At 38.8% G+C, this 14,863-nt stretch overlaps 1 protein-coding gene across 1 annotated transcript; it reads right to left on the bottom strand.

The window, feature by feature from the left end:
- Nucleotides 1-8,281: 8,281 nt before the first annotated feature.
- LOC102866651 (eukaryotic translation initiation factor 1b-like) lies at nucleotides 8,282-9,012 on the bottom strand. Its single transcript, XM_006879579.1, has one exon. The coding sequence runs from the start codon at nucleotides 8,970-8,972 to the stop codon at nucleotides 8,631-8,633; it is 342 nt and encodes a 113-aa protein (XP_006879641.1). The 5' UTR covers nucleotides 8,973-9,012; the 3' UTR covers nucleotides 8,282-8,630.
- Between the last annotated feature and the right edge of the window lie 5,851 nt (nucleotides 9,013-14,863).

Below are 14,863 nucleotides of genomic sequence, written 5' to 3' on the forward strand. Positions count from 1 at the left end.
GCTCTTGTACACAGGGTCGCTATGAGTCACAGGTGACTCAATGGCACATAACAACAACAACGATACATAATTATTTCTTTTCAATCCACTTTGAATTTCTGGCAGTTCCAATCTATGTACCTTTCTAGTCTTCTTTAAATGGTATTTAGCAGTATTTTGCTTGTATGTGATATTGGTATTGTATGTGATATTGCTTGTATTAATGATATTGTTTGATAATTTCCATGTTCTATTGAATCACCCTTCTTGGCAATAGGAACAAGTATGGATCACTTCCAGTCAATTGGCCAGGCAGCAACTATTCTCCAAATTTCCTGGCATAAACTGGTGAGCACACCCAGAGCTGCGTCTGCCTTTTGAAACATGTCAATTGATAACCAATGGATTCCTGGCGCCTTATTCTTTGTCAAAATTTTCAGTGCAGACTAAACTTCTTTCTTCCTTACCATTGGCTCTTGATCACATGGCATTTCCCGAAATGTGTGTCTGTCGGCCAGTTCATTTTCACTCAGATTCTGTGTGTTCTCTCAATCTTCTTTTGATGCTTCTTGAATCATTCAAGATTTTGCTCATAGCATCTCTGTACTGCAATTTGAGGCTTGAGTTTGCTTTTCAGTTCTTTCAGCTTGAGAAGTGCCAAAAAATTATTTCCTTTTTATTCCCCAATCTAAGTCTCTTCATATTTTATCACAATAGTTTGCTTTGTCTTTTTTTCTTTGTGTGTGTGTGTGTGTATGTGTGTGATTTTCCCCCCACCAGGTAACATTTCCCCCCCCCTACTAGTTTATTTACAAAAGTCAAACACAAGTAAGAACAAATTCTTTCAATTTCACTCATACCCCATCCACCAAATTGCACAGCCCCATGATTAATCCTCCCCTGCCCCTGCATGCCCTCGTCCCTCTGCTTCGCCTTCTTGAGCTGCCCTTGGAAATCTTCTATTTGGCTCCATTTATTTGAATAGCCCCTCCCTTTGCTTGGCTTCTTGAAGCTCTCATGCAATCTTCAGGTCTCTTATGATGCCCATTTTGGTTTTTCTTTCTCCTCTGTCTTTTTAGTGACTTTCTGCTCTTTTCATGCATGATTTCCTTGATTACAAGCAAGATATTCTTGATGACAAGCTCCCAGGATTACAAGCGAGGATGAAAGGATCTTCCATCCATTTTATCTGATCGGGAGGACCAACTCAGGGTTAAGGTCTCACATTCTTTGATCTGTCCAAGTTTCTTGTATCATTTTATTGCATTTATTATCCCAACAATTCATACGGGAGAAAAAGGACAAAATTTTGGATTTGTGGGATAGTTTAGTAATATTTGAGTTGCAATTGTCAGTCACACTGGCCATCGAATAGTTGATCAAATTTTTTACATACCAAATGAAACATTCTTTTACTTGATGACACTTGTTATTGTTAGGTATCAATGAGTTGAGTATGACTCATAGTGACCTTACAAACAACAGTCTTGAGCCTTGTCCCATCCTGTGGCATCTTGAGCCCTTGGCTGCAATCACCATGTCAATTCATCTTGTTAGTGGTCTTCCTCTCTTTCACTGGCCCTCCAGGCATGAAGTCCTTTTCCAAGGAAGAGTAAGCTACCTTTTAAAAGAATTATTGCTTTCATCTTGAGTGCATGTGACCTATTCCTGAATGCCTTTCTTAAATATTGATAACTATTATTAACTGGTCAATTTATTTATTCTACAGATTTTACTGGGCAAATGCAATACACTTCCTCTTGTGAAACCTTTTGAATCCCTAATCTCTTCAAGTATACAGAGCAGTGTGAGTTGGACCTTACTGAACCTGGGAGACTGCTACAAAAATAGGCACTCCTGAAGCTTCTATTTAAATAAAGACCATCTGACTTTTCATCTTCTGCACTTAAACACTGCTCATATTGTTTCTGAGCCGCAGCTATTTTGGACTAGCTGGCGAGACCACCAGGAAATTTTAGCAAGCAGAGCTATTAAGAAAATTGTCTAAATGGGCTGAATCAATCAATCAAGTCCCAGTTATTTAAAGGCTGCTTATTTGGCTCTGCAATGCTCTGCCTTTTCTCCCTGGCTTCTTGCCTTGAGCCATTCCATTGCTCTTTAGCACTTTCATTAGGGATTTGGCATGAAAAGAGAAAAAAAAGAAGAAAACTAAATGAGGCTATTTAATTTCCCAATAGGCTTAGCAATTTTTAAATATTACTTCAGTGGAATAAAATGCAGTTCAGGTCATCTCACCTCCTCATCCAGAAGGTCATGTGCTAGACTTAGCATTATCATTTTTCCCATCAGCAATTAGCCATGTGTAATTCCAGTGAACTTACCTAGAAATAGAAAACATACCTTTAAAAACATTTGCAGATAGAAGTAAAATACTAATTGATAGGTTAATTACCCTTTTATTTTGATTCATTTACTTTATTTTTATGCCACATTTTTTATTATTTTACTAAGGAGTATTTTCCACATCATAATTTATCAATTCACATGTGCACATTCCAAAAGATATTTTTAGCCGTTGCTGAAAGGTCCATATTCCAATGCCCTGTCTTTTAACAAAAGGCATTTCTAGTAAATTTTCAGAACCAGACACTCAAAAGTATACTGTGTGGCTCCTCTCATCATTTCCGTCTGGTTAACATGGTGCTGTGCAGAGTCCTTCATGCTATGGAATATGCCATTTTACTAATATATCACATTGTGTTATCCGTTCACCGGTGGGTGGCATTGCCAGAAAGCAGTATCACAGAATCTGTTTAAACAAAACGTATGAAGTTGAATAAGAGGTAGAGATGGTCTGGACTGGGAAAATAGCCATTGTAGCAATGAAATGAATGTAAGAAAGAAAATGGCCTCTTAACTAGATTACAAAGGAGGATATAGTCTTACATTGTTGGATCAGGAACTAAAGGCTGAAACTTCGTATCTGGCTGAAATATCATCAGGGGAGATAAAGATGGAATATCTAGAAGTGAAAATCTGGCCATAATAGATCCGTAAAAAAAGGTAGTATTACAAAGAGAGCTCGCGTGGCCTAGTGGCAAGAAGCTGTGCTGCAATCCTGAAGGTACACCATTCAAATCCACTAGATGCTCTGCTGGAGAAGGTGAGGCAATCTCCCCCTCTACCAGTAGGATCTGATTCCACAGTACACACACAGAAAAAGTAAAGAAGAAAATAAAAAGTAGTGCAGGATTGGTCAAAGGAATAAACCACTCATTTTTTGCAAGTTGATGCTAATTCTGGGACAAGACCAATTTTTTTGTTTTCTGGCAACCTATTTTTTCTCACTCTGATTTTAGAAGTCCGCTGTAAGGAATTATCAACAACGCTGTATCTAAGACCCTTTCAGCCTGCACTAGGAACTGTTGTACATATTTGTTTATGACGACAAAGATCCTTTGGTAACACATTACGTATCCTGCACAGGCCAGACATCAAAGCAAAAAGTATGTCTTTAAGGTACATTTTCCCAAGTCAGCAGTAAAGTTAAGGGCACAACCATTTGAAAAGCCAATTTTTAAAAATTTATTGCAATTCCCAGACTCAAGGCTTTACAATGGAATTTAAGCTCTGTTTTTGGATTACTTAGTTTATACACCCACCAAATGCCTCTGATTTTAGACTCTCATATCACATTTTGATCCACTTTAGTTTTAGGTTCTGATGATCAACACTGCAGAGGCAAATCCGTGTGGACACAGGTGTCTGTCTCGCTTTGATATCCACCTACAGGTGACACTGCTGACACGTATGCTAATTTTATTTTTTCATTTTTGAGAAACACCAGACTCTTCTCCAAAGTGGTGTATAATTAATTGCTATTCAGCAATGGATAACAAAGATATTAAACTTTTGCCTCAAAATTACACAAAGTAATAAGACAGCCAACGTGTGGGTTCTACTATTCAATCCTTTTAGGTCCACAAGAAGCCACACGAGGTTGGGAATTTACTAGCTTTATTTATGTGAGGTTTACAGTGACTCAAAAGAACAATATACTTATAGATGCCAACAGTTAAACACACAGGAAAGGAGACAGATTTGAGGTCCCTCAGTCCCCTCCACTCTTACTGCCTCTCCATTTAGCATTGCACCGATGTAGCATTGAACCTGTTTATATGGAGAGGAATTCCCCTTCCCCGTCCCTTGTCCCTCGTATCCACTCCTCTGTGGTTGGCAGGTCTGAGGGTGACCAGGTGTGTGAGCACGCGTTCCTCCGTGGGTGTGTTCATCGATCGCCATCCTACCTATAATTGTGTTCGTTGTCTCTACCAGGTTAGCCTTTTAACTTAACGGTCAAGTTCTCCCCCAGCAGATTCGGACAGCTCTGTGTCAGTGTCATTTATGGATCAGCATTACAATAGCTTTCGAGGCAACAATCCTTTGCGGGCAGGGTATGTGTGCTCCACTGACAACCTCCTCCCCAGAAATGGCCAAGGCCAATGGCGACACTTCCCAAGGCGCCTGCTCCACCCTGTGTGTTGGCTGCCAAGAAGCACCAGCTACGCTTGGAATGACCTTGTCCGTCATGACTTCTTCTAGTGTCATGAAGTCTGCCCTGGCACCCTGCTTCAGTGCTTGCTGTAGCACCAATCACTGCAGCTCTGTTTCCCTCCACTTCTTCAGCCTTCAGTGTTGTTAGCTCAGTTAGCAATAACCGTTGAGTGTACAGACTTTTGGCTTATATAACACATTATGGCTAACATTGAGAATAATACAAGACCCAGAACCCTTAATTACGTTCATGCAAAACCTAACCTTAGAGGCTATTGTCAAATAGAACAAAAGCTTAACGTTAAGAAAGGCATATGTCCAGGTTATATCCTTTCTTCATTTGTATTCAATCTATATACTAATCAAATTAATCAATAAGATGAACTCTGTGAAGAAGAATGTGATAGCAGGATTTGAAGATGACTTATTAATAACCTTTGTTATGCAGATGACACAACTCTGCTTACTGAAAATGACATAGACATGACTTCCTTGGCACAGAAGATCAAACATTGCAGCCTTCAATATGGATTGCATCTCAATGTCAAGTAAGCAAAACTTCTTACCATTGGAGCAATAGATAATATCATGACAGAGAAAAGATTGAAACTATCAAAGATTTTCTCTTACTTGGATTACCAATCAATAAACTTGGTACCAGCAGTCAAGAGATCAGGAGATGTATTGCATTGAGAGTCTGAAGTCAGAGACCTCTCCAAATTATTGAGGACTGAAGTGTATCTAATTCAGGCCATGGTCTTTTCAATCACTTTCTATCATGCTGAGAGCTGGCCAGCAAACTAGGATGAGGATAAGACTTAATATCTTTGAACTGTGGTGTCTAATATCCTATGGACTGACAAAAACCAGATATGTCTTGGAAAAAGTGTAGGTAGGGTGATCCTTGAAGGCAAAGATGATAAAGCTTTGCCTCACGTTCTCCGGGCACATTGCTAAGAAAGGCATTTCCTTGGAGAGTGAATCATAATTGGGAAGGTGGAGGGATTGTGAAAGAGAGGAAGACCCTCAACCAAGTGATTGACACAGTGGTTGCACCAATGGGCTTACATGTGTCAAAGACTGTGACGATGACAAAGAATAGGACCTGGTTCAGATCTGTTGTTCAGAGGATTGTTTTGAGTCATACTTGACTCAGCAGCACCTAACAGCAACAACAACAAACACATAATCTTTAACTTATGTTCGAGCTCCACAGGTTTTCATAACACAAGTCCATGTTCAAATAACACACTAGTCTCCTGTTTTACCTGGCAAAACTTTCTTACAACAGGTGTATCCCTAGTTCACGTTAGGTGCAATATGATTGTGTTCATTCTTCTGCCTCTCTTCATACATTTCCAAAACTACGTTTTGTCCTCCATACTCACTGGTTCAAATCTCAGCTGGCAGCTTTGCAACAAACTGGAGACAAGTGCCAGGATGAGGCGTGAAAATGCTTGAGGCAAAATTATTTTACATGCATCTCCTATATATTGTGGGCCCAAGTCTGTGCATGGCTGACAACTTACTGCTCAGAGATGTTTAACTCAGTTGACCACCTCTACTTGTCACCATTTGCGCCATGGTCCCTGATGTCTGTCACCCTCTGCCCATGGTCCCCTGATGTTTCACTGTCACCCTCTGCCCCATGGTCTCATGATGTCTCACTGTCACCCTCTGTCCCGTTACCCCAGATGTCTCACTGTCACAGTCTATACTGTGGTCCCCGTTGCCTGTCACCCTCTGTCCCCTGGTTCCCTGATACCTCACTGTCACCCTCTGTCCCGTTGCCCCAGATGTCTCACTGTCACAGTCTATACTGTGGTCCCCGTTGCCTGTCACCCTCTGTCCCCTGGTTCCCTGATACCTCACTGTCACCCTCTGTCTTTTGGTCCCTTACTGCTTCCTATAGGATCCCATGTTTCTCACCACTTGCACCCCTAAAGCTATTTCCTTGATACTGAGCTCTGTTGTGTTTTCCCCCTTGATCTTTGGTATTAATCAGCTCAGTGAACTTTGCCAATTTTAGTTGTATAGCCCCTAACTTGTTTTCCAACTTGACCTCATTAACCAGGGTGGTGGTTGTTACTGGGTGCCATCGAGTCAAGTATGACCCACATCAGGTAGGTCCATGATTTTTCCGACTAATCACAGTAAAAGTAAGTCAGCTATTGGAAGAATGCTGCTCCATTCGATTAATGGAAAAGTGGTTACCAAATCAACTAATCTCTAGCAATTAATTTATGTTTATATCAAACTTAACATCAGCATAGAAATCAGCTGGCCCAGTGGGCAGAAAGTGATGCTACCAAGCCAAAGGTGAGTGACTTTTAATCCGTGGCCCGTTTTCCTTGTTTTTGTTCAAACATTCATCTAGGTTATATAGCACTGGTCTGTCCACTTGCTGTTCAGAGGTAACTCATGGCTGCTGTGAAGTTGAACACTATGACACCGATGTGTCAAATACGTTACCCTAGGTGGGCAGTATTTGGTGGAGCTCCCTGATTAAAACAAACTTGGAAGCAGGAGTGGCATCCACTTCCAAAATAGCTTGCCTCCAGAAACCCTATGAACCTGGAGACAGGATGAAAGTTATACAGGTGTCCAGGACTTTCGTTCATAGGGTTGCTATGCGTCACCTACGACTTGATGGCACTTAACACAACAGTAAGCAAACTAAACAAATTCTAGTAAATTGTAGCCCAACTAATAATGTTGGGGAAAAGAAAAACCCAGGATCAAAAATACCACATTAATAATAGTACTGATTGAACTACATATCTGCTCAATCTAAAGTGTATTCACATTATCTATGAATGTAAAGGTAGAGTAAGGGTTCCTGAAAATGAATCACATACACCATCTTCTCACTTGTCAACGTGATTAGGTTCCAAAGTTCTGAAGTATGAACAGTGCTGTAATTAGAAATTGGAGAACGACTACAGCAGCTCAGGAAGTGGGGTGAACTCATGATTGCATAACTGCCAACCCCCTGGGAACTGAGGTTCAGTCAGCATACGAGTCACTGTCGCAGCCTCCTTTGGTCTTGCCCCTGAACTCTGCATGTTACTGCCAGATGTAAGCCATTAATCTGCAAAATAGTAGGATTATAGATTTTTTATAGTATTCATAAAAATAAAATGTCAGATAAAGAGAGAGTTGTTAAATTAGGAGACGGTTGTTGTTAAATGCTTGAGAAATTGTCATAAAATCTAGTTTTCAGTGCAAAGAAATGCATTTTACAAATATTATGTTTATATATATGTGAGTTATGAAGCAAATTCCAATACTTAACAACTCCACAGGACAGAATGGGAGAAGTTCCTCTTCTCCAGTAAGTCACTGGTGAGTTCCCCCTGCTGACTTTGCAGGTTGCAGGGGAGTAATAACCATTGCACCACTAGGCCTTCTTCTTCAATAATCTCCTCCAGCACCACAGGTCAAAGGCATCAATTCTCCTTCCATCCTTCCTGGTCATTGTCCAATTCTCTGATGCATAACAAGCGAGTGCAAAGACCATGGCCTGTATCAGACGCACCACAATTGTATATTTAGTATAAACTAATCACATAAAAAGTACACTTAACAGAAAATTACAGTACAGTAAATAAAATTTCAATATCCATTTAATAAAAATAAAATTCTTACTGTTATCTTCTGTAATCATTTCAAAATGATCTAAATATAAAACCTGGCAGGAAGCAGATACCTAAGAAATACTTAACCTACCCTGTGTTTTTTCCTTTGGAAGCAATCATTAAGAAATAACTCTATTTTTTTTTTCAGACATATTCTTTTTATTGTTAAGCTACAACATACAGGGTTTTAATACAACAAAAATACATTTAATCAAGTGAAAAGCAATAAACTAAACAATAAACACTCACAACAAAATCTTTTCCATTGGAAACATGTTAAGATGAATACGGGGTTTTGTTACCATCCTCCTGCAATCTTCTTATGTGCTACTAGCCTACATACCCCGTGTTTTCTGGAATCATGCAGATGTGAACGGGAGTTTGGATGATTAAATAGATGAAAAGTCCTTTTACTGCAGAGAATCATTTCACAAGGCAGCCAAACTTGGAGCAGAGAACAAAAGTATTCAAGAAATTCTCCAGGTGTTTAGATTCATTTTAGAATCCATGAACCTTAAGCTGTTCCTCCTTGACAATGCCGATCTCCAAGAGAAACTGGCAAATGTTCTTCCTTTGGTCACCTTGAAGCTGAATAACCTCCCCGTACTCGGGATGCTCAATCACAGTCCCATTACAGGCAAATTTCTTTTTGAAAGCTTTCACAAGTTTCTTTTTGTCATAATCATCCGCAATGCCCTGCACAGTTGTCAGCGTCTTCCGGCCGTTCCGTTGCTCGATCCTTATATGAATGTAATGCTCAGTCCCTGCCGGGAGTAAGTCGTCACCCTTAGTTGCATCAGCAAAGGGGTCGAAAGATTGGAGGTTCTGGATAGTGGACATGCGATACTAGTGTGAGGCCGGTGAGGAGATAAAATGCCTGCGGGGCATTAAATAGATAAAAAGAAAATTAACATACTGGAAGGATAGTGGGTAGCTAGGAAGCGAAAAATGAAGCAATGGTCATTATTTCTTAAACATTCATAAGGCATTTCTAGTGTTTATAACTTCTTGTTTCTCAGCATTGAGAAATTCATGTATTTCTTGCCTTTGCAAGTACCTAGATTCAACATCTTTTATTCAGTGGAATGAGCAAAGTTCAATTTCTGAGAATGTAGTTCACCCAGCTTTGCCTATAAAGGGTTGTGAAGTCCATTAATTTTACAAATAGACGCAGCGTGCTGAGCGAACATTTGTTTGCCTTTCCTGAGTCGCAGCAGCTGTATTTCCCTCTAATAGAACACATGCACCTAGCAAACTCTGTGACCTCATTTCCTTCTGTTCCTGCACACCCAGGTGTCCTCTAACAGCTAAGAAGCTGGAGTATCTTCTGACTTAGTACACATTCTGTCATTCTTCCTTGTGAAAAGTAATCAACATCATTGTTTTAGACATTGAAACTAGAAAGTAGCGCATACATATTCCATAAATTGTACTTTTAAAAATTTGCCTCTCAAATTCTACCTTTAGTTTTCATGTCTCTAGATTCTTCTGTTTTTCCTTCTAAAAATATTTTTATTGATTTTCATATAATTCTGTTATGTTTAATTCTTTTTAAAAAATAATTTTAATGAACATTTGCAGAGATTTTGGATTTCCATTCATTCATTGCTGCACTTCTCTCACCACCCAGCCCTCCCCCCGACCCCCAGTTCACTCCTCACTTTTAAAAGTAAAAGAAACACTCCCTCCCTGGTACACAATCCCCCCCACCCCTCCTTTTTATGATAAATAAACTAATGAAGAACTACATCATAAGTACTGACTCTGTTACCCATTCCGACTCATTCTTCTCAAGGTGTTGCCTTCCCAACAGTCCACATAGGTCGTTTTTTGCTTTAATAAGTATGCGAGCTTCTGGATGAGCAGCGACATGAATGACAGCAGAGGATCTCCGAATGACCAGAGAGTCCTTGGACAGTAGCCCAGAGGGAGTTGTGCTACTAACTGAAAGGCCACACCTCTCTGAAGGTTCAAGTCCACCAGTGGTTCCGAGGGAGAAAGATGAGCAATTTCACATAAATGTTACATCCTTGGAAACTCATTAGAAGACTAGCTGTAATAGAGACAGTTCCAACTTGATCGCTACGTTGTTGTTGCTGTTGTCATTAGGTGCCATTGAGTCGAGTACAACACATAGTGACCCTCTAAACGAAAGATCTGAACACCGTTCTATCCTGCGCCATCCTCACACTTCCAGACACACTAGAGCCTATTGTAGCAGTCACCATGCATGTCAAGCCACCTGGTCGAGGGTCTTCCTCTCCTTCTCCAACCCGCCATCCTTCCAAGCACAAGGTCCCTCTCCAAAGAATAGCCCCTCCAAGCAACATGTGCAAAATATGTAAGGTGAAGCCTCATCATTCTTGCCTCCAACGAGCACTCTGGCTGCACCCACTCCAAGACATATGTTTCTTCTCTTATCCATCCATGAGATGTTCAGTGCTCTTCTCCAACACCATAGCTCAAAGGTGTCAATTCTTTTTCTGTTATCCTTATTCGTTCACTGTCCAGCTCTCAGATGCATAGCAAATAAACATGAAAAAGACCATGGCCTTAATCAGATATACTCTAGTCCTCAAACTGACATCATAACTCCTCAATTATTTGGAGAGGTCCCTAATTGCAGATTTTCCTAGTGCAATGCTGCTCTTTATTTCCTGACTGCTGGTACCAAGGGAATTATTTGTGGATCCAAGCAAGATGAATATGTTGACAGTTTCAATTTCCTCTCCATTCATCTTGATGTTGCCTATTGATCCTATGGTAAAAATTTTTGTTTTCTTGCTATTGAGAAGCAATCCATACCAAAGGCTGCATTCCATGAAATTCTGAACAAGTGCTTCAAGTCCTCTTCAGTTTCAACCATCAAGGCTGTGTCATCTACATAATGCAGGTTATTGATGAACCTCCCTCCAATCCTTACGCATCTTCTGTCATTTGTGTTGTTGGGTGGGGGAATTTCCATTGGTTTAGTTCTTTGTTACGTCAAGTGTTTATAAGGTCGACTCTCTGACAATGCTAGCCAATGATTTCACTTTTTTTTTTTAGAAAAGTGTCTCTAAACTGAGTATTTGAATTTTATCAGATCATTCCTTTTGTTGGAAAAAACAATCAACAATAATAAGTTGCTATTCTAGTTGGTAAACAGGAGGTAAGTTCTATGATAAATGTTTTTAATTTACAATGGTGCTAACTTTTAATACTGACTGAACAATATTGGTTTCTATGGGCCAATTATTTAGTTTTTGACTGAGGTTTCAAAAATATGACTGTTTCAGCTGATGATAATCAAATACATAACTTGTTTTCAAAAGTTCATCAAGATCCTAAAAATAAAGTGAATTTATTTTGTTTAGAAATAAAATGCATCTCACTTCCTACTTCTTAAACATTTATATGGTTTATGTGTGTGTATGTGTATACTAACGTGTATGTATTACAATGAAACGTATAACATGGAGCTTATTTTAGCACTCATAAAAAAAAAAACAACAGGTGAGCTCTGGTGGCCTAGTGACAAGAACGTGCACTGCAATCCCAGAGGTGTGTTGTTCAAATCCACCAGATGCTCTGCTGAAGAAAGAGGGACCATCTCCTCCTGTACCAGTCAGATCCAACTTGATGGTACACACAAAAAGAGTAAAAATAACAACAACAACAATAATAAAAGTTTTATTTTACAAACAAAGGAATAATTCCACATTAACAATAAAACATTGTATTTTTACTTCTTCTAACAGGTCATTAACAAACTTGTGTCTCAGTTAAATAAAGAACTCTTAGAAGATGATTTTCTTCTAAAAATTCTGAAAAAATTTAATTTTCAAAGGGAAATATGTCCAACAATTATCAACTTGGTCTTATAGCCATTGACTAAGAGGAAATCCCTTCAAATTGATCAATTCTGTATGTTATATTAATTGAATTGTCACATAGTTCAACAGAGAAAGAATATTCTCAGTAATTTTCACGCATCTTTTCTTTTCATTCCCTAGTGTAAAGGTAGATGTCAGGACAAAGCACCACTTCAGTTGCACAACCTGATCTTATTATTTATCTTGTAATTGGAAGTGTATTACAGCCTTGTATTTTCCTCCTGCGGGAAATTATGTTATCTCTATTCTCCAAGTATGTGTTGTTGCTTTTCAAATGTCTATGAATTAAAAGTATTCTATTTTTTTTTGTTCTGATACAGTGTAAGATTCATCACCAACCCACTTGTTGTTCAATATAATGGAAAGACCAGATTGTCAGAAAAGTACAAATGAAAACTTTAAATTCCCAATTATTTAACCTTGCTAAGTTAGAACAACTTTATAAAACTCATTTTCCTTGTTTCGAAAGTTAAAATGACAATTTCAGGAACTTTGTAGAAATTGTACTTAATATATAATATGGAGTTACAGAGAACTGGAACAAAGCAGAAAGTCACAAGGGATCTTTTAATAACAATAATAATATTGTACCAGACATTGCAAAAGGTGTTGAATATATATATATATATACAGTCAAAGGTGGAAGGACTTGTGCACAGATAATTATAGGAGTTTTATTACTGCAGAATAAGATTTCTCTAGTGGTATGAGATTTATTTATAGAGATTTATAGATAAGAAACTGCCAGAAGTTCCAGCAGGATTTAAAGGAGTCTGTGGCACCAGGGACATCATTGCTGATGTTAGATGGATCGGGCTCAAAGTAAGAAATACCAGAAGAATGTCTATGTCTGCTTTATTGACTATGCAAAGGCATTTGGCTGTATGGATCATAACTGTGTGGTTGACACTGAGAAGAAAGGGAGTCCCAGAGCACTTAAATGTGCTCATGTGAAAATTATACCTGGACCAGGAGGCTGTTGTGCAAACAGGGCAGGGAACACTGCACAGCTTAAAATTAAGAAGGGAGTGCGTCAAGGTGGTGTTTTCTCTCCACACCTATTTAATCTGTAAGCTGAGCAAATTATTCAAGAAGCTGGACTCTGAGGAGGAGAGTGGCAGCAGGATTGGAGAGAGACTCATCAATATTATGCAAGTGGCAAAACCTTGCTTGCTGAAAGTGAGGAGAACTTGAAACTCTTATTGCAGAAGATCAAGAATTGCAGCCTTTGGTATGGATTGCATCTCAATGTCAATAAAACAAAGATTCTTATCACTGGACCAACAGGCAATATCATGAAGAATTAAGAGGAGATTGAAATTGTCAACAGCTTCATCTTGCTACAAGATCCACTATTAACAGCTTGGTTACCAGCAGTCAGGAAATAAGAAGCTGCATTGCACTGAGAAAATCTGCAGTTAGAGACCTCGCCAAATTATTGAGGAGTAATGTTGCTGGTTTGAGGATTAAGGTGTGTCTGGCTCAGGTGATAGTCTTTCAATCACTTGCTATGCATCTGAGAGCCGGACAATGAAGAAGGATTACAGAAGAAGAACTGATGCCTTTGAACTGTGGTGTTGGAGAAGAGCACTGAATAGCCCATGCACTATAAAAAAAAAATAAAAACAACTACATCTTGGAGAGGCTGCAGCCAGAGTGCTCTTTGGAGGCAAGAACGATGAATTTTTGCCTCTTATTCTTTGGGCATGTTGCTAGGAGGGGATATTCCTTGGGAAGGACAGGATAGTAGGAAGCATGGAGGATTGGCAAAGGGCAGTTAAACCCTTGACCAGGTGGATTGACACAGTGACTGCTGCAATGTGTCCTTCTGTGTCAGGACACATGAGGATGGCACAGGACAGAATAGGGTTCAGATCTTTTGTTCATCGGGAAGATTCACACTTGACCCAATGGCACCTAAAACAACATTAACTAACAACGCGAGATTTAAATGAGTGAAAAATAATAGTTTCGTTAATTGGCTAATTATCTGAAACATTACCAAACTTCAATTTTAAGGAATGTGCATTTATAACTCATCTTCCATTTCTCCTTTTTGTTTGGAATGAAAAAGGGAGAATAATAAATAGATTAATGCTTGCACATACTAAACTGCTTATTTTCTGTCGTTATAGAAAATTAAAATCCCTTTCTAAACTTCATTAGCAAACCAATTTTGTCTTTCTCCTCCCTAGCATAAAACATTGCCTTGAAAATTATAAAGATCTTTCAACATTATTTATATATAGGGAGATATTTTTATTCTTTGAACATTTATATTGTAAAATTTATACTAACATAATTTGTCATTTCAAAATTTCAGTGTTTATCAAGATAAATACTGACATTTTTACATTTGCATTAGAACTATCTGCCTATCACATTTTTTAAATCCAACTAGATTTATGATGCCACAAAATATTAAGAAAGTAAAAAAACCCACAAACTTGATGCCAGAGTTAGAACTGACTCCTAGTTCACCCTCCAGGGAGTTTCCTAGATCATAAATGACATGAGAAGAAATCACATTTCTTTGATTATAATCCTGTTTATGAACATTAGAATAGTCATGAAAATAAACCAAGCTGTAGTGAATTTACAATATAGAGTTTTCCATGATACTTTTAATTCCTGGAGGAGTGTCTGTTATTTTTGCTTTAAGTTGACAATGTTTTACCCAAAATGACTACAATCCTTTGAATACAAAACAACACATGTATTTCACTTTCAATTGGTATTGTACTGTGTTTCAAATTACATTTTTGTTTAAATACAACAGAGCATCATCTCAGGAACAGGTTTGAGGCCTTGAACACTAATGAGCAAAGACCTAATGAGTTGTGGGAGGATGTCAAA

This window comes from Elephantulus edwardii, unplaced genomic scaffold, assembly GCF_000299155.1.
Source record: "Elephantulus edwardii isolate Elephantulus edwardi_28Jun2011 unplaced genomic scaffold, EleEdw1.0 scaffold00004, whole genome shotgun sequence".
NCBI lineage: Eukaryota > Metazoa > Chordata > Mammalia > Macroscelidea > Macroscelididae > Elephantulus > Elephantulus edwardii.

Excerpts from the sequence above, each read along its gene's own strand:
- LOC102866651 (XM_006879579.1), bottom strand. The coding sequence starts at position 8,972 with ATGTCCACTATCCAGAACCTCCAATCTTTCGACCCCTTTGCTGATGCA.